This window comes from Monopterus albus, unplaced genomic scaffold (assembly GCF_001952655.1).
Source record: "Monopterus albus unplaced genomic scaffold, M_albus_1.0 scaffold23.1, whole genome shotgun sequence".
Classification (NCBI taxonomy): Eukaryota; Metazoa; Chordata; class Actinopteri; order Synbranchiformes; family Synbranchidae; genus Monopterus; species Monopterus albus.
In genome coordinates, this window is record NW_018127903.1 from 388768 (window position 1) to 413161 (window position 24394).

General features: G+C 41.1%; 1 protein-coding gene across 1 annotated transcript; it reads left to right on the forward strand.

The window, feature by feature from the left end:
* Positions 1–1902: 1902 nt before the first annotated feature.
* cemip2 (cell migration inducing hyaluronidase 2) lies at positions 1903–24388 on the forward strand. Its single transcript, XM_020594437.1, is given in 25 exon segments — positions 1903–2058; positions 4609–4960; positions 5127–5267; positions 5430–5997; positions 7863–8032; positions 8295–8319; positions 8321–8481; positions 9572–9741; positions 11668–11880; positions 13487–13692; positions 14634–14703; positions 15307–15435; positions 16074–16162; positions 17602–17733; positions 17947–17982; positions 18278–18433; positions 20233–20410; positions 21476–21691; positions 22039–22250; positions 22766–22948; positions 23107–23326; positions 23410–23511; positions 23617–23762; positions 23937–24043; positions 24148–24388. Coding segments are annotated over 25 exon segments (4335 nt in total). The 3' UTR covers positions 24345–24388.
* The last annotated feature ends 6 nt before the right edge of the window (positions 24389–24394 follow it).

Sequence of the window (24394 nt, forward strand, 5' to 3'; positions counted from 1 at the left end):
ATACTGTTAAGTGACAGTATTACCAATAAGCCGATGGGTGCTACTGTAAACCTTCTGTCTGATAACTTACTGTACATGTTGAGAGGAAGCAAATATAGCCTGAATGTAGTGATGGTCTCTTGTTTTGAAAACTACTTTTTTTCCCAGCTCTGTCTAATAAACAAGGCTATGCTTTCTTTCATTGTAAATAATATTTGCACTGGCCATGTTGTCATTTTTTTTCTTTTACACTCTTTTGTCGTCATCTCTCAGCTGTACTTAGTCTTACTTCTCTTAACTCTTGATACGACAGCTATTAGACCAAGGTACGCCATCATTTTGGCTTTTCATATTGACCTTCATTAGAGTCATCTCTCATTTTATTAGATTAATTTTTATATAGCACATTTCAATACAGAAGGAACTTGTATGTAATGACAATATTAATATAGTAGTTCTAACATGGCTAGAGAAAATAAAATGGTATTTGAGAAGCAACCCAATTTGTGAAACTTTTTTCATTCTAGGGGAAACTGTTTCTTTCTTTCTTAATTTCATGTCTGTATTATAGATAGAGATGGGTCCTGTGCTTATGATATTTATATAACAATAATAAATAGTCTTCCTCTGTCTCAACAAAGAAAGCTGATATTTCCTGTCAACTGCAGTTTTAGTATTTCAACATTTGCATAATTGTGAAACACAACAGGGGGTGGACACCACTATATCAGACAGTGTTATAATTTAATGAAATAAAAAAAAAGCTGCCTTGCACCACAAATTGTCTTTGTGGATTAGAGAAAGGTAGTATTTGTATACTACAGTATACTGTTGTTCACAGCAGAACATGTTCTGTTCCCATGCTGTCCAACCTGTCCGTTTCTCACAAGGTAGGGTGATAATAGACTAAAGTGTTTACCATTTCATACCAACAGGCGGCGCTGTGGCCCAGGTTTAAGTCCATAAGCCCCGCCCCTCTGTCCATGCTACTCCAGTGTTCCTAGTGACCCATTCACTGACTCAGCGGAAATCTCTATTTTGTTTTATAAAGCATTACTGTAGAATCAGAATCGGCTTGATTAGCCAAGTGTGTTGGACACACGAGGAATTTGACTCCGGAACAGTGGCTCTCATTGTACATACACAATGTTCTTCCGTAAGGCAACGAGTAGACAAGTAAACAAAATAAAACTAAGAGAACAAAAAAGAATGAGCAAACAAGAAAAATGTGTGTACATTAGAGCAATAAAAAAAAATAAAGTATTTATAAATATAGAAATGTATACATACTCAGAGTTTAGGTTTGATTGGGAAAGCAACCTATCTCACTTTCAGATACTTTAGATTGGGAATAGACCCTCAAACACCATATAATTAAACTTCAGTGTTGCCACTTCAATGAACACAGTTTTCTAGTTCACGTTTCAGCTGCAGAACCACATTTTGTTTCCTGGTAAGTATGTTAGCTGTCTTCAGCAGAGGTAAATCACTGTCAAACCGATAATATATAAGCTGTGGCAACTGACATTCTGTGCAGCGACATAGTAGCTCCATACCAGCATACTGTATTAACACTCCAATTCCTACTATGTACATACTAAAATACAAGGACACTCTGTTATAAGACTCACTTAATTCCTGGGAAGAATACTTTAAAATAGGATTTAGACCTTCATGAAGTAAAATTATATTTATATAATATAGAGGTGAACTGTTAGTTAATTAAGATCTAGTATGTATAGTATAGTAACCTTGATCCTGAATTAGTAGGGCTTCTAAATAAGCTACTCTGACTACCACTACTACTACTAATAATAATAATATAATAAGAAGAAGTAGGATATCATTGCTCCTACGACCAATACATCCATGACATAATCATGAGTACCTCTAACCTTTAACGTATTTTTCTGATATATTTGAATGCGTCATCACTTCCTTCTCTCCAAGCCGCCCCTGCCTTCCTCTCGATGGGTCTGGGGGCTGACCGAAGCACAGACGACAAGCCAGTTCGCAAGAAAAACACCATGTGAAGTAAGGTGTATATATAAAAGGGACGCGGAAAGCAAACTTGCAAAGGTGAGAATATATCCATTTGTTCCACCACCACCACCGGGCCAGCGTATTTAACGGCCGGGCAGAGAGCGAATGGACAGCCGGAGAGGAGCAGGACACCGTCCTTTCCGAGCGTTCCCCTTGTGTCTGTGTCTGTCTGTCAATCATTGGGGGTGATAGAAGATTCACCGGGTGAACCTTTGACTTGTGAGTGTTTTTCTTTTTTATTTATTATTATTATTTTTACTCCTTGTGACGCGGCTTTTCTTAAGGTTTTATAAGCTAGTAAAAAGTGACTGGGAGCTTTTCGTGTGCCCAAGTTTAAAAGTTGTGTTGCTACGTGTCCTTGCAGGGACTGCGACTGTCAAAGTGGAGAAAAGTCACTGAAACAATAAAGAAAATCAATTTTAAAACGTCTGAGCTTACAACCTGTGTAACTTATAGCATATGCTGTCTTCCAGGTTCCTCTTTTGTAGGCGTTGGTGATTAGACCACCCAGTAGAGTGTAACGTTAAGGTAGTAGTGTTTATTTATGGTGAAGCAAGGTGGTGTGGAAGGAGCCACTTTGGCCAAAACAAGCCCACATATCAAAAGTAATGAAATCCTCCCACGTAACCCACCTTCTCGGTGTGGGCCAACTCACTCACCACACTTAATGAAAGTGTGGCAGTCTATTAGTAGAGCCAAGACAGCGCTGTTTCTGCCTAGGTTTTGAGTTAATATGATAAACACGTGGCTTACTGTTTGTCCCACTGCCAATTTTGATTGCCAATGTAAATGATGATCTTACAGCTGAGGAATGTGTGATGGTCTGTCCCGCTTTGACTCCAGTGCTTCCCCACATCTGTTTGATATTCAGTAGCTCTGAAATCAGGAAAGTATGAGAGCGAAGGAGGGAATGGACACGTCCCAGGTTGTTAAGAAGTACCTGAGGTCCAGTGTAGCCTTGTGATCGGTGTAATTTCCATTGTGCATAGCTCTTTATACTTACTCTAACAGGTGGGTTAGTAGCAGGGGAGCAAGAGCGGCCTGACCCTTTGGTGAGGAATGTGAGCCTGAGACAGGCTTATAAAGACGGATGCCTGGGGGATCATCCCATCACAGGGCTCCCATTGAGTCCATCTAATGCAGGCCACAGGCCATGATAGTATGAGCATCCAAAAGTAATGAGCATGGGAAGATGCGGAATAATCAGATGTAATTCACTGGAATAATTCAAGTAGAGGTTGATGAAACAGCTGCTGCTAGCCTTAGCTCATACTGTGACCTCTGTAAGTGACCCGGCCCTGGATGAGTCAGGGCGTGATTGTATATTGCTTTTGTTCATGAGCTGAAGAGGTTTATTGTGCTCCGGGCTAAAATGATGACTAATTGGCTTGACAAGACAGTTGTTGGTTTATGTGTGTCTGTGCACCCACCTTTGTGTATGTGAAGTACTGATACACACTCAGATGGAGTCACTCTAGGACATTTGTTGCAGTTTTGTACTTTTAACAATCACTTAAAAAAAAGGGTTGGTCACTTTTCAAATGGCCTTGAATTTGTGGAATCTTAAACTTGCTGACACCATGTGTATGAAGACGTATGATAACATGCGGTAATGCCATCACAGTTATACTGGGTGTTTCTGATTAAGAAAAGTGCCACTGAAGCTCTTTTTCTGCTGTGCCATTTCCTCTACTCCTGTTCGTTTGTGTGTGCAGGTGTGTGTCCACATTGTATATTTGTTTGTGTGTATGTTTGTCTGTGGCCTAGGTTCCCTTTGTGCTACTTTGTTCATTTGTGTGAAATAAAGGCAGTGCAGACTCCAGCTGGAATTTTCTCCTCCTTCCCTACTGTAATTGGTGCCATCTGTTTTGGCTGTGTTAACATAGTCTGAGGAATGTTGTGATTCATTATTCACAATCTCCTTCGTTACTGTGGACAGGAGAAGCTAGTGTCTCTCAGTTTAAACCAAACCAGCCAGGAGATACATTGACTGTTTGGGAGGAAATAGATTAAGTCTTTCTAGACGCATACCTGGAGGTCCACGAGTGAGATGTCTGGTGGTGCATTTCCCCAGAATCAGCCATTTTCTTCTTCCCCTCCTGCTGTTTTTAACTCATTTTATGTGCTTGTTTAGTATCTGCTTCCTCTTCTTTGACTTCTTCTATGTGTTCCAGCTTTCATTCACTCATTTGTTTCATCCCTTTACAATTTTAAGGGATGCTGTTTTAACAGCTTCTTCCTTATAATACCATTATGCTCACAACTAAACAGTCTTTTCAGGAAAATACAAATGTTTTTAATTATTTGATTCAAATAATTTTGCTAATAACAAACTTTCAATAAACAAACATACAGTAAGTATAACAACCACAATTTGAAAGTAATTTGTTTCACCAACTCCCATCAAAGTAACGTTTTATATGCGTAAATAGATGTGACACTGAATTGGAACAATAGGTTTTAGGCTTTGTGACGGTGGGTCTAAAGTTTTCTGAGGAACAAACATTCTCAGTGACTCCATTATTGGAATCCACATTCTGAATATATTTTATGTCTCTTGTCTCTTTCGCTTTTTCCTTTTCTCAGATAAAAGACACCTATACCATGCCGACCAGTGATGGCCCCAGCAACCTACCGGTCTTTGTGGCTCCTCCGCACGGCAATCACCAGAGGTCTCCAGGTTATGTACCTGGGCGGGTGGCTCCAGCTCGCTTGCCACCTCCTGCCAAAGCTCCACCTCCTCCACCGATAAAACCTCACGGTCCGCCGCCGGGCCGACAAGCTACCTTCAGCCTGTCAAGGGAGAGCCAGCGCAGGGAGCATGCTCTGAGCCTCCAGCAAAGAAAGAACACACTGATTTGCTTTGGAGTATCCATGGGTGCTTTCTTCCTCACACTTATCCTTGTCCTTTGTCTCACAAGTGGAGATGTATTAGATGGTCAGTATTACAAATTACTGATTGAAATGTGTTTTTTTTTGATAAACATCTCCATATAACCTATGACTTCTCAAGTTAGTGCACTGTTCCTTGCTGTATTACTGTCTCTTTATCTCTTTTTTTTGTTATCCCTGTCTCATTTGTTATCGATTGGTCATGTCTGCAGAGAATTGTCCAGACCACAACCCATCTCTTAGTACCTGGAACCCAGGCCACAAACCAGAGAAGGCTGTTGTTGTCAGGAGGGGCAATTTGTTTAGACTGGACTCTTCTGCTACCTTTCGTTCACTAACCATTCAGTCGGGAGGTAATCACATCATGTTGAGTATCATTTTGAGTTGTGACTCTGATGGATTCACATTTATTGAATATGATAATTGACAGTGTTTAGCAGGTTCACTTTATGGACTTTTGGATGTAATGTACAGCAGGGAGGAGCTCATGCTTGTCTTTCTCTGACTTGTCACAGGTCAGGTAGTTTTTGCAGACAATGCTGACGGCTCTAAAAACATAACCTTGAGAACTCATCACATCCTTATAGAAGAAGGTGGAGCCTTTCACATCGGTGCTCCCAAATGTCGCTACCGTTCTCATGCCACTATTGCCCTTGTGGGACGCTCTGACAACACAGCCGTCCCTGAGATCCCTGGCCTGGGCCGCAAATTCATCGGCGTTAAAAGTGGCGGAACTCTGGAGCTGCATGGTACAGAGAGAGTTTCCTGGTCTCTGCTGACCCGAAGCATCCCTGCCACTGGGCTGGCCACAGGGGGTCATGTCTTCCAGCGGAACTTCAGCAGAGGCATCAACCTGCGCGTGGTGGACCAGGACACAACTGCCATGCTCGTCCAGGAACGCTATGACACACACGAGTCCCGTAATGACAGTCGAAGACTCACCCAGCTGCTGCAGTCCCTGCCGGCAGGCCGTATTGTTGCACTGGCTGTAGGCGACTCGGCTGTCAAAAGTCTTCTGGACGAAACCAAGAAGGCCATTAAAGAGAAGCTTGGCAGCAACTTTGTCTATGACCTTAAATACAGGTAAATATTGCCAATTCATAAGCAGTGTTTAAAAAAATTTATTACACATAAATGAGCATGCATATTGATTCTCTTGATGTTGCTGTGGTGAGTGTGTTTGCTTTCAAACTCTGACAAAAAGCATGAGTAGGTTTGTGGATCAGCTTTGTTGCAGAACGTGCCAGCTCTTGCAGTTTGTACTGGATTTCCATGGCTGTGTGTTGGCTGCGTAAATCCTTTGGAGTGTTTTATTTGTTCTTGGCCCCCTGGGGCTGATAAAGAAGGTTAATGTGTTTTTACTTAACCACTCGAGTAATTCCTCTTACCTTTGAAGTTTCAATACTTAGACCAGCATTTTGTTCCATGCCTATCCTCCCTGGAACAATGTCTGTTTATTTTGATTTGGGATGTTCCTTTATGTCCCTAGTTATTCAGTTTCCTGTTTCGCCTACGTTTTTGATACGTTGTGCTCTGCCAGGAAAGGAAGCACAAACATGGGGCTAATGGGGTTATGGTCAGAGAGTTTCTGAGCATTATATTTATTTCCTCAAAATAACAAATACTGGAATTTTGATGCAGGGTGTGCCCTGTCCACATGGCTTAATGCTTTTATTAAGCTCATCAGGTGAAAGATTTTAGCTTTACATAAGATTAGATCTTTTGTTACTGTCATTCAAACACACATATGCACGTTTCTTTCAGTGGAGAGTCTGAGTGCAGCTTTTCACTCCAAGTTGCTCATAGCTCAGACTTGTTCTGGTCCTCAGTTGATTGAAAAGCCAAGTGCTATTCAGTGTCACATTTTGCCTCTGGGGGTGGGTGACAAGGCAGATCCCCTCAAATCCACAGCCCAGTGGCTGTTGTCTGTTGAATCAGACAACAGAGCCCTCTGTATGTTCAGATGTATATGGTCTTGTATTTAGTAGGGCTGGACCCAAATAGTTGAATGTTGTCAGATTTTCATTCAGTGGGTAGGTAATTGGTTTTCAGTTTTAGTATTTGAGACAGCAGGAAATTTCAGTGCAGTATGAACAAAGCCTCTTGCTTTGTATTGCTTTTTTAAAGCCATTTACAAGACGTTAGGCTAACTGAATTGAACTCTGCAGCAGGCTGTGGCCTAGCCTGCTGCAGAAGGTGATTGTCACTAGGTTTCTCATGGCCATTTTTATCTGAAAGCTGAACCCGTTTTCTTCTGCTGTACTAGAGACCGGACTTGCCAGCATGATGTTTGGAGTGTCCAAGGCTGCAAGTTGCAGCACACCCTCAAAAGCACACCCCGTCCCTTTCACCATCCACACCCTCAGGCTGATCCGCTCAAATAATAATAAACTTCTCCTTCATATTTAGTCATTGCAATCTCATTTAAACATCATTTTGTAACATTACTGCTTCATACTGAAAGATGGGGTTTAGCAGAATAAGAAGGAATTGCTTGCAACAAAAATATAAAGTTGGACTTGAAGTTTTGGACCTGGCAGGTAGACCCATCATTCCTCTGAACTGTATGAACACCCTTCCAGGAATATTCTGTCCTCATTTTCATAATCCCTTGACTTCTCTGACTACCTTTAGTTTTCTGCCTCTTTTTCTTTTATTTTATTATTGTATACACGTACAATATATGTATGTATTTGCATTCACTGATACTCAGCTGAGAGAGAGAATGTGCCAGTGGGAGCCAGGTAGGGGATGAAACAAATGATGGTAGTAATGAACCGTGATTTTCAGCCTCCAAAGGATGCCTAATGCCAATGAAGGCCTAAAACTCGATCATTTGTCGTTCTTTGATAAGGATGTGTGAAACTTGTCGCTGGAATGTCTCAAACTGACTTCCTCTCCTTACTGTCTCTTTCCCACTTCTCTCTACATCCCTCTGGTTTCTCCAGACAGGCATGGGCTTTGGTCTCAGTGATAGGCGGTGGTAATGGGTCATGCTCAGAAGATGTTAGGGAACATGAAAACCATGACACAGGGGGGAGAGCACTAGCAAGACGCAACTTCACCACCGTGGACGGAGTGCGCTTCTCGGTCACCGCCTACAGCGAGTGGAAGAATGGTAAGGAACGGTTTATGACTGAATCAGTTCAAAGTTGTTTGAACATACAATCTTGATAGTAAGTCAAAATTATAACACTGCTTTACCATTTGTTAGAGTGCTTGCTTTGTGCCTCCTATTATTTGTGTAGGAGGCCTATGTTTGAGACTATTTGTCTGTAGTTACAGTAACAGACTTCAGTATCTGGTGAACGAACAGGTTTGGAGAATGATTTGAGTTGTTTTAATTTGCTGCATGTTTCTTTCTACATCCCCCCCCCCAGGTTCCCCCATCTCAGGCTTCCAAGTCTGTGGACCAGGTGGTGCTTAACCTACAAGATGAAGTACAACCGACCTGGAAACCTGGGGATCAGATTGTAGTTGCCAGTACAGACTACTCCATGCATCAGGCTGAAGAGTTTACACTGTTGCCCTGCCCTCACTGCAACAGCAGGCAGGTCAGGATACAAGGTGAGAGAGAGGGAAAATTGGTTTGGTTTCCTGGGCTGCAAACAAAAACTGACTTTCTGTGTGGTTGTTTGTCCTCTGTTGGTCTACTGATATCTTGTGTGCCTGTGGCTTGTTATTTGATCCAAGGCTTGTAGTGCAGGTACCATTTTGAGCAGCACAGTAAAATATGTAGATGGTCAGAAAGAAAAAAGGAGACCAGAGCTATAGAAAGTTTGGTGCATATTACACAGCTTGTGTGAAGACTAATGACCAGTGCAGAGCAGAGAAAGACCATAAAGATGTTACAAAAATTCTTCCTTGTAGTCAGTACTGAGCCTGAGGTCCAGAAAGATCCTGTGTCCTGTTCAGCTGTTATGGTAATGTAATGTTTTTAGAGGGACTAGAAAGTTTATGTTTTGTTAGTAACCCCATCTTATAATAATAGTGGTGGTATAGATTTGAATGCATTGCCTCTGCTTCACATCCTTCTTCTGTCATCTGCTCCTCTAATGTGGTCCATCTCTCCATCTAACATATTTCCTGATTTCATTCTGTTATTGTCAGCAAACGCCCACTCCCTTCCTGCAGAGGATGGTGGATTAGTGTGTGTTTGTGTTGCTGCTGTGAGGAAGGGTTGAGCGGCCGAAGTACTGCTAGTTGTTAACAGTCAGTCGCACTCTGTGTGCAACGGTACTCTCTGGACCGTTGAACCAGCTGATTATTTTATTTTGTATATTTGATTGCATTTGCATATATGTGTCTTATTTTGCGTGTACTTAGTTTTTTTGTGTGTGCTGGTAGTGGTACTACTGGTGGTTGACAGTTATTTTAGTGAAAAGGTGCAAGTTTCTGTATGACTTGTGCGACCTCAGAAAGGTTACACAGGAATTTGAAACTCAATTGTGTTGCTGTGTCATTCTAAACTAAAGGCTTCTTTCAGCATTTGTTTTCTTCAGCCTTCTTTGGATGAGTGGAGTGATTGACGTTTGAGTTCATACAAATAATGTCCTGTATCTTTTCCAGAGTTTGCCCAATCATTTGCCTTTTTTTTTTTTTAGTATTGACTTAGTGGTAGCAAATGACCAAGAATGTACCTGTCTGTGCTGCCCAGGGAAGCCTCAGTATAGCCATGTTGGAGAGATCATAGATGGAGTCGACATGCGTGCTGAAGTGGCTCTGCTCTCCAGAAACATTCTCATCTATGGAGAAATGGAAAAATCCTGCTACGGAAACAACCTGTGCCAGTTCTACAACCACGACACCTATGGAGGCCACATCAAGGTGTGTCGTGTGTGTGTGTGTGTGTGTGTTTATGTTAAGTTTACAACACTAGGCCTTATTTAAATGTTGCATTTTGTCTGTTATTTCCTGATCTATGCATGGCGTGTTTCAGAATGACTAGACATTGTCATTAAAGGTCACTGAGTTAGCAGTAATATATGTGACACTTTTCGTACTGCACAGTTTAAGTGTGCATGCATTCTATATTTATATGCCATTATGAGAGGGATTATTCATGTTTCCGGTTTAGTTGAGAACCCCTGCTCACGTTCTACTCTCATCACTCTCTTCCTCTGTATGTTTAATTTTTATGGTGTCAGCTATAGCCACGGCCAGAGGCATTATGTTCTTGCGTTGTCTGTCCATCTGTGCTTCCTTCTGTCTGTCCATATGTCCATCTAGCCTGTTGTTGTCAATGCAATAAGTCAGGAATAGTTTGAGATAACTTCTTCACATTTGGCACAAGTGTCCACTTGGACTCAGGGACAAACTGACTTAGTTTTGTTGGTCAAAGGTCAGTGCCCTTACATCTGTCCCTTTTCTATGAATTTGGCTGGTTGGCAGAGGCATACATCCACAAAGTGGTAACTCAGGTTATGAATGACATATTCATCAGAAGACCTCCATCCATTCATTATCCATCCATTATCTTTATCGCTTATCCTGTAGAGGGTCGCAGGGAAGCTGGAGCCAATCCCAGTTGACATCTTGTGAGAGGCTGGGTACTGTACACCCTGAACTGGTCACCAGCCTATCACAGGGCTAACACATAGAGAAAGGCAACCACTCGCATTCACATCTCCCGTCAATTTAGAGTCATCAATTAACATAACCTGCATGTCCCTGGCCTATGAGAGGAAGCCACAGTACCTGGAGGAAACCCACACAGGCACAGAGAGGCATGTAGACTCTACACAGAATGCTCCCATTTGGCCATGAGCTTTTAATCTGGAACGTTCCTGAACAAACAGTGAGGATGGAATGTTCTTTTTTTCTATTGTGTAAAAAAATGTTTTTTTACCACATTAACTGTTTCCAACAAAAACACATATTACACAATCACACAATCTACCTCAAATATGTTTGAACTTCCCAGCACCAAAATCACAGCAACAACAGAGCCACCTCACACACAGCACAACACGGCACATTATCCTCAACAGTTTTTACACTACTCCAACCTGGACTTTGACAAGATGCCAGATATTTTATGTCAGTCTTTTGTATGAATATCTACGCTGTATATGCATGCAGATCCCATGCATATGTGTGTTTGTATGATGCACAGTATACTGTACAGTAGGTGTTTGTCCTTGGGTATCATGGCAGTGCTTACACTGTTATTTATTGTAAGTTAGCGTAACGAGGGATCTGATTGGTATGTATTTCTGTGTGTGTGTGTGTCTCAAGTGGGTGAGTTACAGTGAACTGGAAAGATTGGCCAATACTTCTTTAACAGTAACCAGACTGCATGGATTATGCCATACTCAGAAAAAGACCTCGTAGAGAGCAGTGCACTGCAAATTTGTATTGGATCATTTGTTGACATTTATGTTGACTTTATTTACTTCCTAATCCATTTTTGTTTTGTATGTATGCATTTCTATGTCTGTTTATCTTTTAATTATGTGTATAACTCGCATCTCTTATTCATAAAGAGGAATATTAGTGGTTTCGGAGCAGTTTGACTCACTGGAACATGGTGCCAACACAGCTGTATTTCATATCCCACTGGGGTCATAAGCAAACAGAATCATGCTGTGGACATAAGCCTGTAATTAGACCAGAGTTGGTAGACAGTTAGCCCATTTTTATGGCATAATATGAACCTTGTGTCGCCTGCGACAGGGCCACTTTAAAATCACCTTCTCTTCTGTGACTTAGCCTCTACTCTAACCTTTCATTGTCCTCTTTCTCTAACATCAGATCCTTGGTAACTTCTCATCAGTGCATCTGTCCCATGTGGAGCTGAAGAACATGGGTCAGCAGAGAGAGAAGGGCCGCTACCCCCTTCACTTTCACATGTGTGGAGATGTTGACCAGAGGGGAGGCTACTTGGAGCCCACCTATGTGGACGGACTCTCCATACACCACAGCTTCTCCCGCTGTCTCACGGTCCACGCCACCAATGGTCTGCTGGTTAGTGTTGGGTGGGGTGTTGAGTAAGTCTATTGTGTTGGTAAGGCTATAGAAACAGCAGATGTAGATGCCAGTGGACGAGGAAGTACTCAGATCCTTTACTTAAGTAAAAGTACTAATACAACATTGTGCAAGCAGCATTTCAGTCCTGTATCGAAGATACATCTAATTTTTAATTCTTTTAAATAAGGCTGAAACGAATGAGTTTTCATTATGGATTAATACGTAGACTTTTGACTCGATTAATCGCTTGGTTGTTTGGCTTAAAAACTTTAGAAAATAGTGAGAAATAGCATTACACTTACCCAGAGCCCAGGTGTGTTCGGATTGTTTTGCTTTCTCTGTTCATTATTATTCACTTGGTCTAAGGAAAAGCAGCAGATTCTCACTTCTGAGAAGCCAGGACCATGAAATGTTAAAATTTCAAACATTTAATGAAACTGTTATTATAATAGTTTGAATTTTCTGTTGATTTACTAATTGTTTAATCAGCTATCATTTCAGCTTTATATACTATTAGAGAGTTTAATATATAACAGAATATATTTAATAAGATCTTTGTTTTGTGCGTAAAGTCTTGATTGATAAAGTAACTTCTAACTAAAGCAGTCAGATAAATGTAATGCAGTAAAAAGTACAATAATTCCAGCTGAACTGTAGTGGAGTAGAAGTATAAAGGTAATAAGGAATGGAAAATACTCAAATTTGGACTTAATGACACCAGTTGAGTGAATGTTCTCTGTTCCATTCCGCCTCTGGTAGACACAGACAGCTCCCACAGTACCATGTGAGCAAGTCATGTTTTGATGTCAAACAATGATGGGTTAAGTTTTGTCCTTGAGAGCACATGATTGAAATCATTCTTCCTAGATGGATCAAGGAAATGGAATTAACAGAGTTCAAGATAACATTGTTTGACTGCCATTGTTCCCATTTCCCTTTTGGCTTATGGTCATGTGAATATTCTCTTGTGCCTCATTTTTATACCTTCATGTCATCAATGGCCATGGCCGGTGCATTATGTTTTGGTGTGGTTCGTCAGTCCATCTGGCCCATTTGTGTGAAGGCGATTTCTCAAACGCCTTGAGAGAGTTTCTTCAAATTTGGCACAAGTGTCCACTTTGACTCAGGGATACACTGATTTAGATTTTGGCAGTCAAGGGCTAAGGTCACTGTATCCTCACCTTTGTCCCATTCATGTGAATCTATCAGATTAGTGGAGGCATACAACTGTAGCTCTCTTGATGTCATCCCTTACTACATAGCTTTAGCAAGATTTAATTGGACTTAGTAGAAAACAGTTTGAGGTATTGTAAGTATTTATGGCAGCAGGCATCCAGCAGTTGCAACATACTATGTTTTTCTGCATGTTGTTGATGATTCCTGCATGGACTGAGTGTCCTGGCCTCTGTTTACCAAAAGTTTCTGCATATTTCCATTAGGTGTAAACTACCTCTTCCTTGAAAAAGGAGACTATCATGAATGGGACATTGTGGTGTACTATATTTATTTTTCTCTCCTGCCAGTGACTGTAGTAAATGTCTGTCTGTGCTGTTAATTATTATTATTATTTTTTGTACCTTGTGGTTTTATTTCTTTGACCCAGGTGAAGAACACTGTGGGTTATGACACCTTGGGTCACTGTTTTTTCCTTGAGGATGGGATTGAGCAGCGTAACACTTTATTCCACAACCTTGGCCTGCTGACTCGACCCGGGACTCTGCTGCCCACTGACCGCAATGAAACTCTCTGTACCAGCATCAAGGACAAAGTCCACAAGGGCTACACTCCCTCACCCAGCACAGAGTGCAAGTAAGAGATTAGGAAGTTATGTCTCTGATGTGAGTACAGAGCAGACTGATAAAGGATATCAGGTTCTGTACTCCTATCAAGAACTTGTATTTGAGTAGTTACATTTCATTGCATTGCTCACCAACCACTGCAAGTGAGGGAGCTAGGGTAAGGAATCAGTTTTTTTCACTTTTTAAAATTGTACACTTATGTTATTAGTTGGGCGGCATGGTGGAGAAGTGGTTAATGCTGTCGCCTCACTGCTCACTGTGCGGAGTTTGCATATTTTCCCTGTGCATGTGTGGGTGGCTGTGGGTAGAGCGGTCGTTTCCCAACTGGAAGGTTGGAGGTGGGAATCACTTGCACTTGCCCTGAGAGTTGTGAATAAGCTAACATCTGGTCTCTAAAGTAGCTTGACATTCAGTAAGGAAATATAAAAGGTACCGATCACTAATCTTGTTTTTGAAAATGGTGAATAGTGGGCCCAACTTAACACATAATTTGTGCCACTTTTAAATGTATTCATGTCAGAATACTGTACATCTTTGATCTGGAGTCGGTGTGGAAAGCCTGTTGAGACAGTGCAGACATACTTTTGAGAGAAGACAAATGGTCAATGTCCATGTGCGAGAAAGAGATTGTAGCTGGTTATGTTGTGCGAAAGAGATATCGTCAGAGTATTCTTATCCATGCAATAACAACCTCTCCTCTTCATGGGATGTTTTTATATTGTACCAGGCACAAAAACAATTTCTTTGAAAGGGAGGCAGCAGCATTTGTTTCAAGGAGTTTCTGTGTGTGTGTATTTTGGCAGAACTGAACCCATCCCGTGTTTATGTTGGAGAGGTGGATTACTCTGGGAAACTTCACAGGATTCTAGCTTCTGCTTATTGGTCATAGTCTCTGATATGGCAAGGTACTGTCCTGTTAAAATCTCAGGGTGTTTTTTCTTTTTTTTCCAGGGCAGTCTCAACGTTCTGGATTTCCAACCCCAACAACAACCTCATCAGCAATGCAGCAGCTGGTTCTCAGGTAATAACATCAGATATCATCAGGAGACAGCTGCAAAAAAGTTTTAACCAAATAATTAAGAAAAGAAACGGTGAACAACAAGACAAATGTCTTATTGATATATTATGTGGCTTTGGTGTCCCTGAACTTTACATAATAAAAATGAAATCTTTTCATGCTCATAACAATCATCCACCCATCAATAAAATGGGTTTTAACAGGCTTTAAAAAAGGGGGGGTGTCAATACCGAGTGAGACCTTTTTAATATTTGAAAGTAGATGAGAATCTCACATTCCCTCTTCTTTTTTCATTTCAGCACAAACAATGTGGAGGTCCATAGGGGTGGGCTATGCAGTATACTACTGTACTTATTGATGGGGGATATGATCCACTGAGCTCATATGAACTTCTACACCTGCTTTATTTTTGCTTGTGGGACTTTACAGTCATGAGAATAGTCTGACATTCTGCCCTGTCCTTTGTATTATTTTTGTAAATTACTGGTTGTGGATTGGAGTGTGTATGTACCCAGATAATGAAATTCCTGATGTAGTCCAATTCTACCACAAACATGATTTGTCTTGTTTATCACCTTATTTCTCTCCTCTTCCTTTTTCTTTCAGGACGCTGGCATATGGTTTGTGTTCCACAACTCTTCCACTGGCGACTCTCATGGGCTGGTACCAGAGACCAAGGCTGAGCTCACTCCCCTGGGAATTTTTTACAACAACCGTGTACATTCCAACTTCAAGGTATCATCAGTGTTGCTTATCAGAGCTTTCTCTCCCATATTCAGCACAGTACCAGGCTGTGCCAGACCTCTTTGTGCTGTCTCTTTCTCTCTCTCTGTTTTTAGAGATGAGAGAAATGTATAACTTGTAAAGAGGACTTCACATACAGTAATCCTCTGCTTGCTTACTTGGTTCTTTTCAAAAAGGGGCATGGATATACACAGGCTCTCTAATAGTGCTCTATATAGTGACAGAAGTTGGGCAGGTGAACTGTAAGTTCTTTGTCCAATCTGACCACAGCAGCCTCTCTAAAGAGGAAGGAGCCCCAAGGTTAAAGATGCTTTTACCAAGTCAGAGCACAGGTTTCCATATACATAGGTCACTCACAAGCACACAGACGTATTACACTTTTCCTTTTCTTTATTTTACAATGTATTTTTTAAACATACAAATCTAATCCATATGTTGGGAGTATGTGTGTTTATTATATGTTCATATATGTGATAAATTATTCACAGGAGTGAATGTGCAGCAATGCCTATGTAAGTCTGTTAGTCCTGTTTACGTCAGTCCAACCAAAATGGACCTGAGGCCTATCTTAGACCACAGCTTTGGAGAAAACATGGGGTTTTACGACAATAATACTTTCATCTTCCTAGGCAGGACTGTTCATTGATAAACGGGTGAAGACAACCAATGCCAACGCTGCTGACCCCCGGGAATACCTGTGTCTAGACAACAGTGCCAGGTGTGTGTATATGTGTGTGCATTTTACATTTTGAGAAGTATACACTGTTTCCTTTATACTGTGTAAAGAGATATAAGTGAATTTTTAAAAATGATTTTAGACATCTGAACTAGTTATGGGTAAGGATTTACAACTGACTAGTACTGTACATTTGCACAAAGCCTACACTGTATCTATGCAGTATTAGAGGGTCTACAGTGGGTAATCGTATGCTTTATGGTGTACAGTTAAACTGTTTAAATATTAAGGTATTTGTGGTTTACTAATGTATTTGTCTAATGCCACTGTCAATAACTGTTTATAAATCATGTTATTTAGAGCCTCCTACTATATCTTTACTAGGATTTGGTCATTGACTGGGATAGATAGGTGGCTTTATACTCATAGCATTTTAGTGGAACCTCTTCCAGGTTTGTGTTGACAGAGAAAACAAGGCCTTACAGATAGTTTCCACTCTGCAGCTGCTCCCTATCCAAATACAGCCCTCAACTAGATGGGGAAAAAAAATTTGTGTCCGCTGAGAGTGCAGACTGTGTGTGTGTGCGTGCGCCTTTGTATCGCTTACATCATGAGGACCAAAACCTCACACTCGCACTGTGGGGACTCAGCCATCCTTGTGGGCACCAGAAGCTAGTCCCCACAAGGAAAGCACTGAATTTTAGGGTGGCAACATGGTTTAAGGTTAGGATGAGGTTAGGTGTCAGGCAAGTAATGGTTATGGTTATGGTTAAGGTTAGGATAAGTCCACAGGAAATGAATGTAAGTCAATGTAAAGTCCCCACAAAGAATGAAAACACAGTGTGTGTGTGTGTGTATGTGTAGATAAACATGTGTGCAGTGGTATGAGAGGGAGAATTAAGAATTGTAAAATGTGTATATATAACAGCCATATTTCCATTAAATCTGTGCATATTCATACTATCTTGAGCATAAATACTGATGTTTAATGTGAACTTTGACTTCAGTCGAGGACAACAGATAAGGTGAGAAAAGCTCTATCCTCTTTTCAAAATGACAAAAATAATTATTGCTTGCTTTTGGCTTTTTACATGAGATATTTCCTAAAGGGGAAGATTGGCATAAAAACATAGATGCTCCCAAGAGAGAGAAACCTTTTCATATTTAATGATAGCATGTACACATTTGCAGTGCTAGTTGTAGTCTTCAGCAGTGGGGCATTAGACTTTAGTTTAGTTATAAATTATCTCAGTGCACAGTATGACTGTGTTTATCAGTTCCCTTAGCTGCTCTTAACCCCCCAAAATTAAGTTTAAATCATTCTCATGTGTGCTTGTATTTTGTCCTGTGCATTGACTTTCAAGAAATTAGGAGATGAATAGGTTTGACATTGTGATAAGGGAAATGAATGTATTGAATTGAACGGCACAAAGACAATAATAGAAATGTGTGCCTTTGACGTTTTTTTCCTCTTTTCCCAGATTCCGACCACACCAGAATGCTGACCCTAGCCGTCCTCGGGTGGCAGCCGTCATCGACACTCTGATCTCCTTCAAGAACAATGACTTGGGAGCATGGATACGCGGTGGTGACATCATCATCCAGAACTCGGGGTGAGACAGCCCATAGGTTGTGATGACTGATGTCATGTCTTCAGTAGAACTGAAGACTTGGGTGTTTCTGATGAAACATTCTAGGATGGTGTTATCACACAACCTAATCTGAGATGATGAATATTGGTGCTGGCAGAATGATGCAATTCCACTGCAAATTACTGCAAATTATTAAGATGATAACATATGTGTTTTGTTTTTAACTCTGAACAGCTTTGCTGACAATGGAGTGGGATTATCTTTTGCCAGGTGTGTAATTATGTAAACCTCTCTTCTCTTGGCAATCTTATGATTTCATTCAGCCATATTTGCTTTTCATGTCTCTGTGCCAGATACCATTTTTAGTGATAGTTACTGACTATATTTCTGACCATATTCTGGTCACAAGCATCCCTTTCTTGCTTTACACAGAGCATATTTTTTCTTCTTCTTTTGCTCCTTAAAAGCACAAATGATTGTAAATGTGTTTACATGTGATATACTGTATCATATATGTGTACATGAATGATATTAATGCCCTTCTTGTACCCTCATTATTCTCCAGTGATGGCAGCTACCCTAAGGATGAAGGCTCCAGCCAGGAGGTGACGCAGTCTCTGTTTGTGGGTGAGAGCCAAAACAGAGGAACCATTGGAGGACAGAATAAATACTCGGGACTAGGAGGTGCTGATGGAAAGATGAGGACGCTGCCTAGAAACAGGTGGGGGATAAGTTAATTAAGGGAGAAAACATCTACAGACTGGTGACAAATTAAAGAAAGAACCTGAATAAATGAGTGGCCTCTTCCAGGATGACAGTGCTTCCATCCATAGGGCAATAGGGCTCACTGAACGGTTTGAGAATGAAAATGACATGAATCATATGCTATGGCCTTCATGGACACCAGATGTCAACCCAACTGGTCACCTGTGTTAGACACTGATGTTCACCACCATCATCAAAACACCAAATGAGGGAAGATCTTTTGGAAGAGCAGTGTTAATCCCTCCTCTAGAGTCCAGAGACTTGTTGTTGTTCTGGTACTAAGATCCTTAATGTTGGCTTTTCCCCTTATTTTCTTTTCATCTGTATATGAGGAATTGACAGAGAAGTCAAAATCCATTTTCTCAGGAATTGCAGGGAATGGTTTTGGAGAAGTTGGCAAAGAAAAATATGCTGGGAAAAATAAACAAGGAAGAGTGAGTGCCAGTGAGCCAGTCAGGTAGTTACATGGACGGTAGGTGGAAAGGAAGTTTTGTTTTGACTGACTTCCCAGCTGTTAAATTAAAAACTGACAGAAAATTTTAACATAATTTTGTACTTTACAGCAACAGACGTTTTTTTAAACATGCTCCCACTGAGAGATAAACTGAAGAAGTCCAAAGATCAAAAGTGTGTCAGTTTTCCTCTACTTGGGCCTCACTGATGGTGCCTTCAGCAGAAGTTTAGTCTTTCCAGGTTGTAACACGAGAGCTGAGCTTGCTTTCTTTCTCCTTTTCTGTCATTACAGTCAGTGTTATACAAGAGGAGAGCAACATAAACAAGAGACTGGCAAATAGCTATGTGGGTTTTTTTGGGGTGGGGTTGTTCTTTCCCAGTCCCAAGAACTAGGGTTTATGACCACTGCCACCAGTGTGTATAACTATACAACCGTTTTGCAAGCTCCCTGACCGCACCGTAACTTCTGGCTCACTCGGTTTGCCTCCCATCATCATGGTTACTGCCAGAGCTGCTCACAGGCTTTGTTCATGCCAAAAAGAAGACACTTCCACTAGTATGGATGGAAAAATTGGTGCTTTAATTAAATAGCAAGTTTAGTAAGGTTTTATTAATAGCAGTTAAATAAGATGGCCAAGTCTGATTTATTTATTTGTGTGAGCTTTGCTGCACCCACATTATGAAATAAAACCAAATTCAACTGTGGCTCTTTGTTTAAGCAAATAAAAACTTCAACCTCAACAGGAGAAAGCGATTATATTTATTATTGAATTAGTTTTCAAGATCATCTTATTAACTTATCCAACTTTTCCCATGTGTACAATTATTTTTTTATTTGTCGCACGCTATTAGAATATGTTTTTTTTTTCAGTTCTTTTTAATAAGTTTGTTTTTCTTATAAACGTATGCTAAAATAACATTTTCTGCAGCTCTAAAGTCACTATAATGTCCACATTACTAATGTTAACATAGCTGGAGTCATTTTGGAAAAACCCTTGGAACTGTAACATTGATTCAAGACCCATAGGGCCAAGAGTAATGGATCATGTCATGTCTGAGGCAGCTGATGTCCTGCTCCCTGCTGATCTCATGGCCTAGCTTAATCATTTTGCAGTTTTTAACATGTCCCACTGAAACCCTTGTTTCAGTTTGGGGTTTTATCCAGTCCATGACTAAAACCTTGGGTCATCCATTTGATTGATATTTCTTTGACTCGGTTTACTTCATTCATTCTGTGCTACTCATTTATTGCTGTCAGTTTAGAATTTATCATGGGCTATTCCTTCTCCCTCTTCACTGTAGGACGTTCCCTATCCGAGGTTTCCAGATCTATGATGGTCCAGTGCGGCTTAAACGGAGTACATTTACTCGGTTTGTCCCCACACCAGAGCGTTATACCAGCTCAGTGGGATTCACCCTGAAGAACACCTGGCAGCTCTCCCCACAAAACAACCTGTCCCAGCTCAGCTTCCACTCCACCGTGAGTAAAAGTATATAGATTTGAAAATACTTGGCTTGAGACAGCATAAGCAGATTGTACAGTTGAGTGTGTTGTAAATATGCATGGCCTGTGTCAATATTAAAATTACTTTGACAAATTAACATGATGGGTTGTAGGCCCAAATACAATTACCCCTGGGAAACAGTCCACCACTAGATTTCAAATATGTATACTGGTTTTTAGCATATAGTGCCATATTTTTGTTATAATCTGGTCTCAATCTATTAGTGGTTTATAAAAACTATTGACCACTTCCAGCTTGCCTGGTCTGATGTAAGTTCGTGTGACATTATACAGTAAATACCATCATATGACTAATTGTGCTGTTTCAGCGTTGTATTTTCATCCATCCTGTGTTTCGCTCTTCTCTTCCTTCCTCTTTATTTGTGTTGCTTCTTAGTGGGGTTTTTTTCCTACAAATTCACTGCTATTAGAAATACAGTAGTTGTGAACAGTCTTTGAATTGAGATATTTTTTTAGAATGTATTTTATGTATAACCATCCCAGCTTACTGATTAGATCAGGTCAGGGTGGTGGAGCTGGCAGTTAATGAAACATCAGTTTGAACAGATAAAAGGAGAAGAAGAGAGGACCTGGTTCAGAGTGAGGCCTAGATTGTAAGTCACTAGTGCCCTCTTGTGGTGGTACAGTACAGTGCAGCCTTGTTTTTGATGTGACATTTAACTAGGTTACTGGTCCTTTAGAGGTACTGGATGGTTGATAATCTTAGAAAAAACCATGCACACAAGAGTGAAATACATGTAATATAAGACAACCTCTTTCAGTGTCAGAATATTTTGGCTATGCCTAGTCCTGCCTTGCTTGTAAAAACCTTTTATTTTGGAGTTCTTGTAAAGCAGCAAAGCTGTATTATGTTGAATTGAGAAATAACTGAGTAAATAGCAGCTGTATTGGAGAGAACATACAAACATTTACCAAAGATGGCGCTTAAGCAAAGCAATAATACTTTGATAAGTGGCACTATATTCTATATTTGCCATTCATAACACTCTTCATAACATGCTTTTCTAATGGCATCCTCAGGTGGATCTGCGGGCATTCTTTGGCCGCCCTGGGCAGTGGTTTGAAGAAAACGACCTGGACGGTGACAAAAACTCTATCTTTCACGATGTTGATGGCTCAGTAACAGGCTACAGAGACACTTATGTCGGCAGAGCAGACAACTACTTGATCCAGCATCCTGGCTGTGTGAACATGTCTAAGTGGAATGGAGTGATCTGCAGTGGCCGCTACTCTCAGGTACAGCGTGTCAGGGTGTCACTATGAAATATTGGGTGTGAAGCGAGATGCAGGAGACGACGATTTGAAAAAAGCCTATCGTAAATTAGCGCTGAAATGTCATCCAGATAAAAATCTGGACAGTGCTGAGGAGGCAGCAGAGCAGTTCAAGCTGATTCAGGCAGCCTATGATGTCCTAAGTGATCCACAGGAGAGAGCTTGGTATGACAATCACAGAGAGGCCCTGCTGAAAGGAGGACTGAGTGGAGATTATGAAGATGATAGCATTGATCTTCTCCGTGTCAGGTTATTCTTTTGTTCTGTTTCTTATGTAAACCTAGACCCTTACTTATCCTCTTTTCCTTCAGGTGTACATTCAGACTCGGGGAGCCCCCAGCCTTACTTTGTCCATCAGCAGAGATGAGTACTCTGCTGCTCCCCTGGTACTAAGGGGGATTAACAGCCAGGCGGCACTGTCTCAGCAGTACCAGCCCGTCCTGATGATGAGCAAGAGCTACACTTTGCACTGGAGTGGACCTGCACCCAGAGAGATTGTCCTATCTCTCATCAACTTTGATAAGTGAGTAACATGAGTAGGCAGTGTGTATGTTGTTGCTGCTTAAAGTGCCTTAGATTTTGTGTTATTTATCTACTTTATATTTCATTTGTGTTTTGTGGCATTCATGTGGACAGCAAAGTAAGAATTTCATTGTACAGGGAAACACGTTTCCTAACTGTGCATATGACAAAATAAACACTTTGAACTTTGTATGTGTGTATGAGTTCAGCTGCTGCATGGGGTTTCTGTAATGTAATGAGGATATATTCTTTTCTCTGAGAAAAACCATGAATTATTTTTAATTCATGTCCTTCAAATAAGCAGTAATATACCAATTCATATTCATACCATGACTACATTACATTAAATTGTTTTTCAGCTGTGCATTGTGTTGATCACATTAGAACCATTCTGACCTGGAAAAAAAAAAATCTCATTAACAACCCAGAATGTAATAACATTTTTTTTCTTCATGTTCTAATTTGGCTTGGGCGAAACCTTGTGTAGTAAAATCTCTCTCTCTTTCTCCCACTCAGAGGCAACTGGGTGCTGGTGGGACTCTGTTATCCTTCAGACACCACATTTCAGGTCATGGCCGACACCAACAATAGGCAGAGCAACACCTTTGATGACATCATAGACTACGGCACTGTGTCATCCCTTGCAGAGCTGGAGAAGAGACCAATGGACAGGAAGTACTACTTTGACCAGTCTGTTGGGTGAGAGAACATGACAAAAAGCACTTCAAAATACTGGCACATGCTCACAAAAAAGCAAGAGTGGATTAAGATTTGTGGATGTTTCTCTGAGGCTGCCTAGTTTCTGAAAGTTGATTAAACTTAGTGTATTTCTTCTGTTCTCTTCCCATCACACCTAGCTTGTTGTGGCTCTACCTTCGAGCCCGCCACAGTCGTGACGGCCACAGCTACTGTTCAGTAAAAGGCTGTGAAAGAGTGAAAGTCACGGCCACCACATCCTCCAGACAGACTTGTAACTGTACAGCTAAGACCTACCCGAAGTACTCTAAGACTCCCTCAGCAGTGGTGCCTATGCCGACTCGAAACACAAAGCCCTGTGAAGATTGTGGTGCTAAACAGGTTCATATTGCTACATTTAAGATGACTTCCATTCAGTAGCATAAAACTCAAGCCAGCACTGCTGACAAATGTTTTTGTTTCAGCTTGTGTTTTCCAGTGAGCCATGGACAGCCTACCTCCAGACTCAAGTCAAGTCTCTCAGCAGAAAAGAGGAGCAGAGAGGAGATAACAGCTCCTTTATTACTGTGAGCATATCAGACCTCAAGCACTAAAATAAATCCCAGCATCTCATACTGTACTGTCTTGTGAATCAGGGTTAATTCAACCTATATTTTCCTGTCTCCTGCCAGGTGAATGGAGTGACCATGTCCTTCTCTCGGCCCGGGTATTTCTTGGTCTTAGTGGATGCCTGCTCTGGAAAAGTCACCAAAAAAAACACATTTCCTAAAATGAACACCCAGATGGAACAGTACCTCAAAGCTGGAATACCAAAGAGGTGAACCAAGGAAATGATATTATATCTCACACCCCATACTTTAACATTTCTGACATTTAAATGGAAACTTGATCTGCATTTTATTGTTTTTATTTATTCTATTGTTTTTCCCAACAGCAGAACAATATAGCAGAATTATACAAGTTCTTAGAGACCTGTTTGTTTCCTCAACAGTTCAGTAGTGCTGATGGCAACGCGAGGTCAGCCAGAAGGCCTGACTGGCTTAGCACCGTATCTGGTTTCCTTAGGTATGGCCAAAGCTGCTGATCTACACGGTAAAGGTTAGTGACACACTTTGTTGTTTTTCATCCTTTGTTTGTCGAGTTACCGTATTTTGGGGCAAAGTCTCTTTCTTTTACATTTTGATTGCTGCTCCTCACCACAGAGTGTCTGGCACTTTGGGGATTCCTGGGTTGCTCTCCACGGCCTCCATCTGTTTCTCTACAAGTGTGTCAGGGGAATGACTTCCTGGGGCTGCAAGAACGCTACCTGCCCCTGGGTTTAGAAGCATGTGGCTGTGCGCCGCCTGCAGCTCAAATGCGCAAAGACCTGGAGCTGCTCAAAAAAGCCACAGGACTATAACTATGACTTATGTGAACTATACTTGCCTACCAAAACACTCTTGCACACAG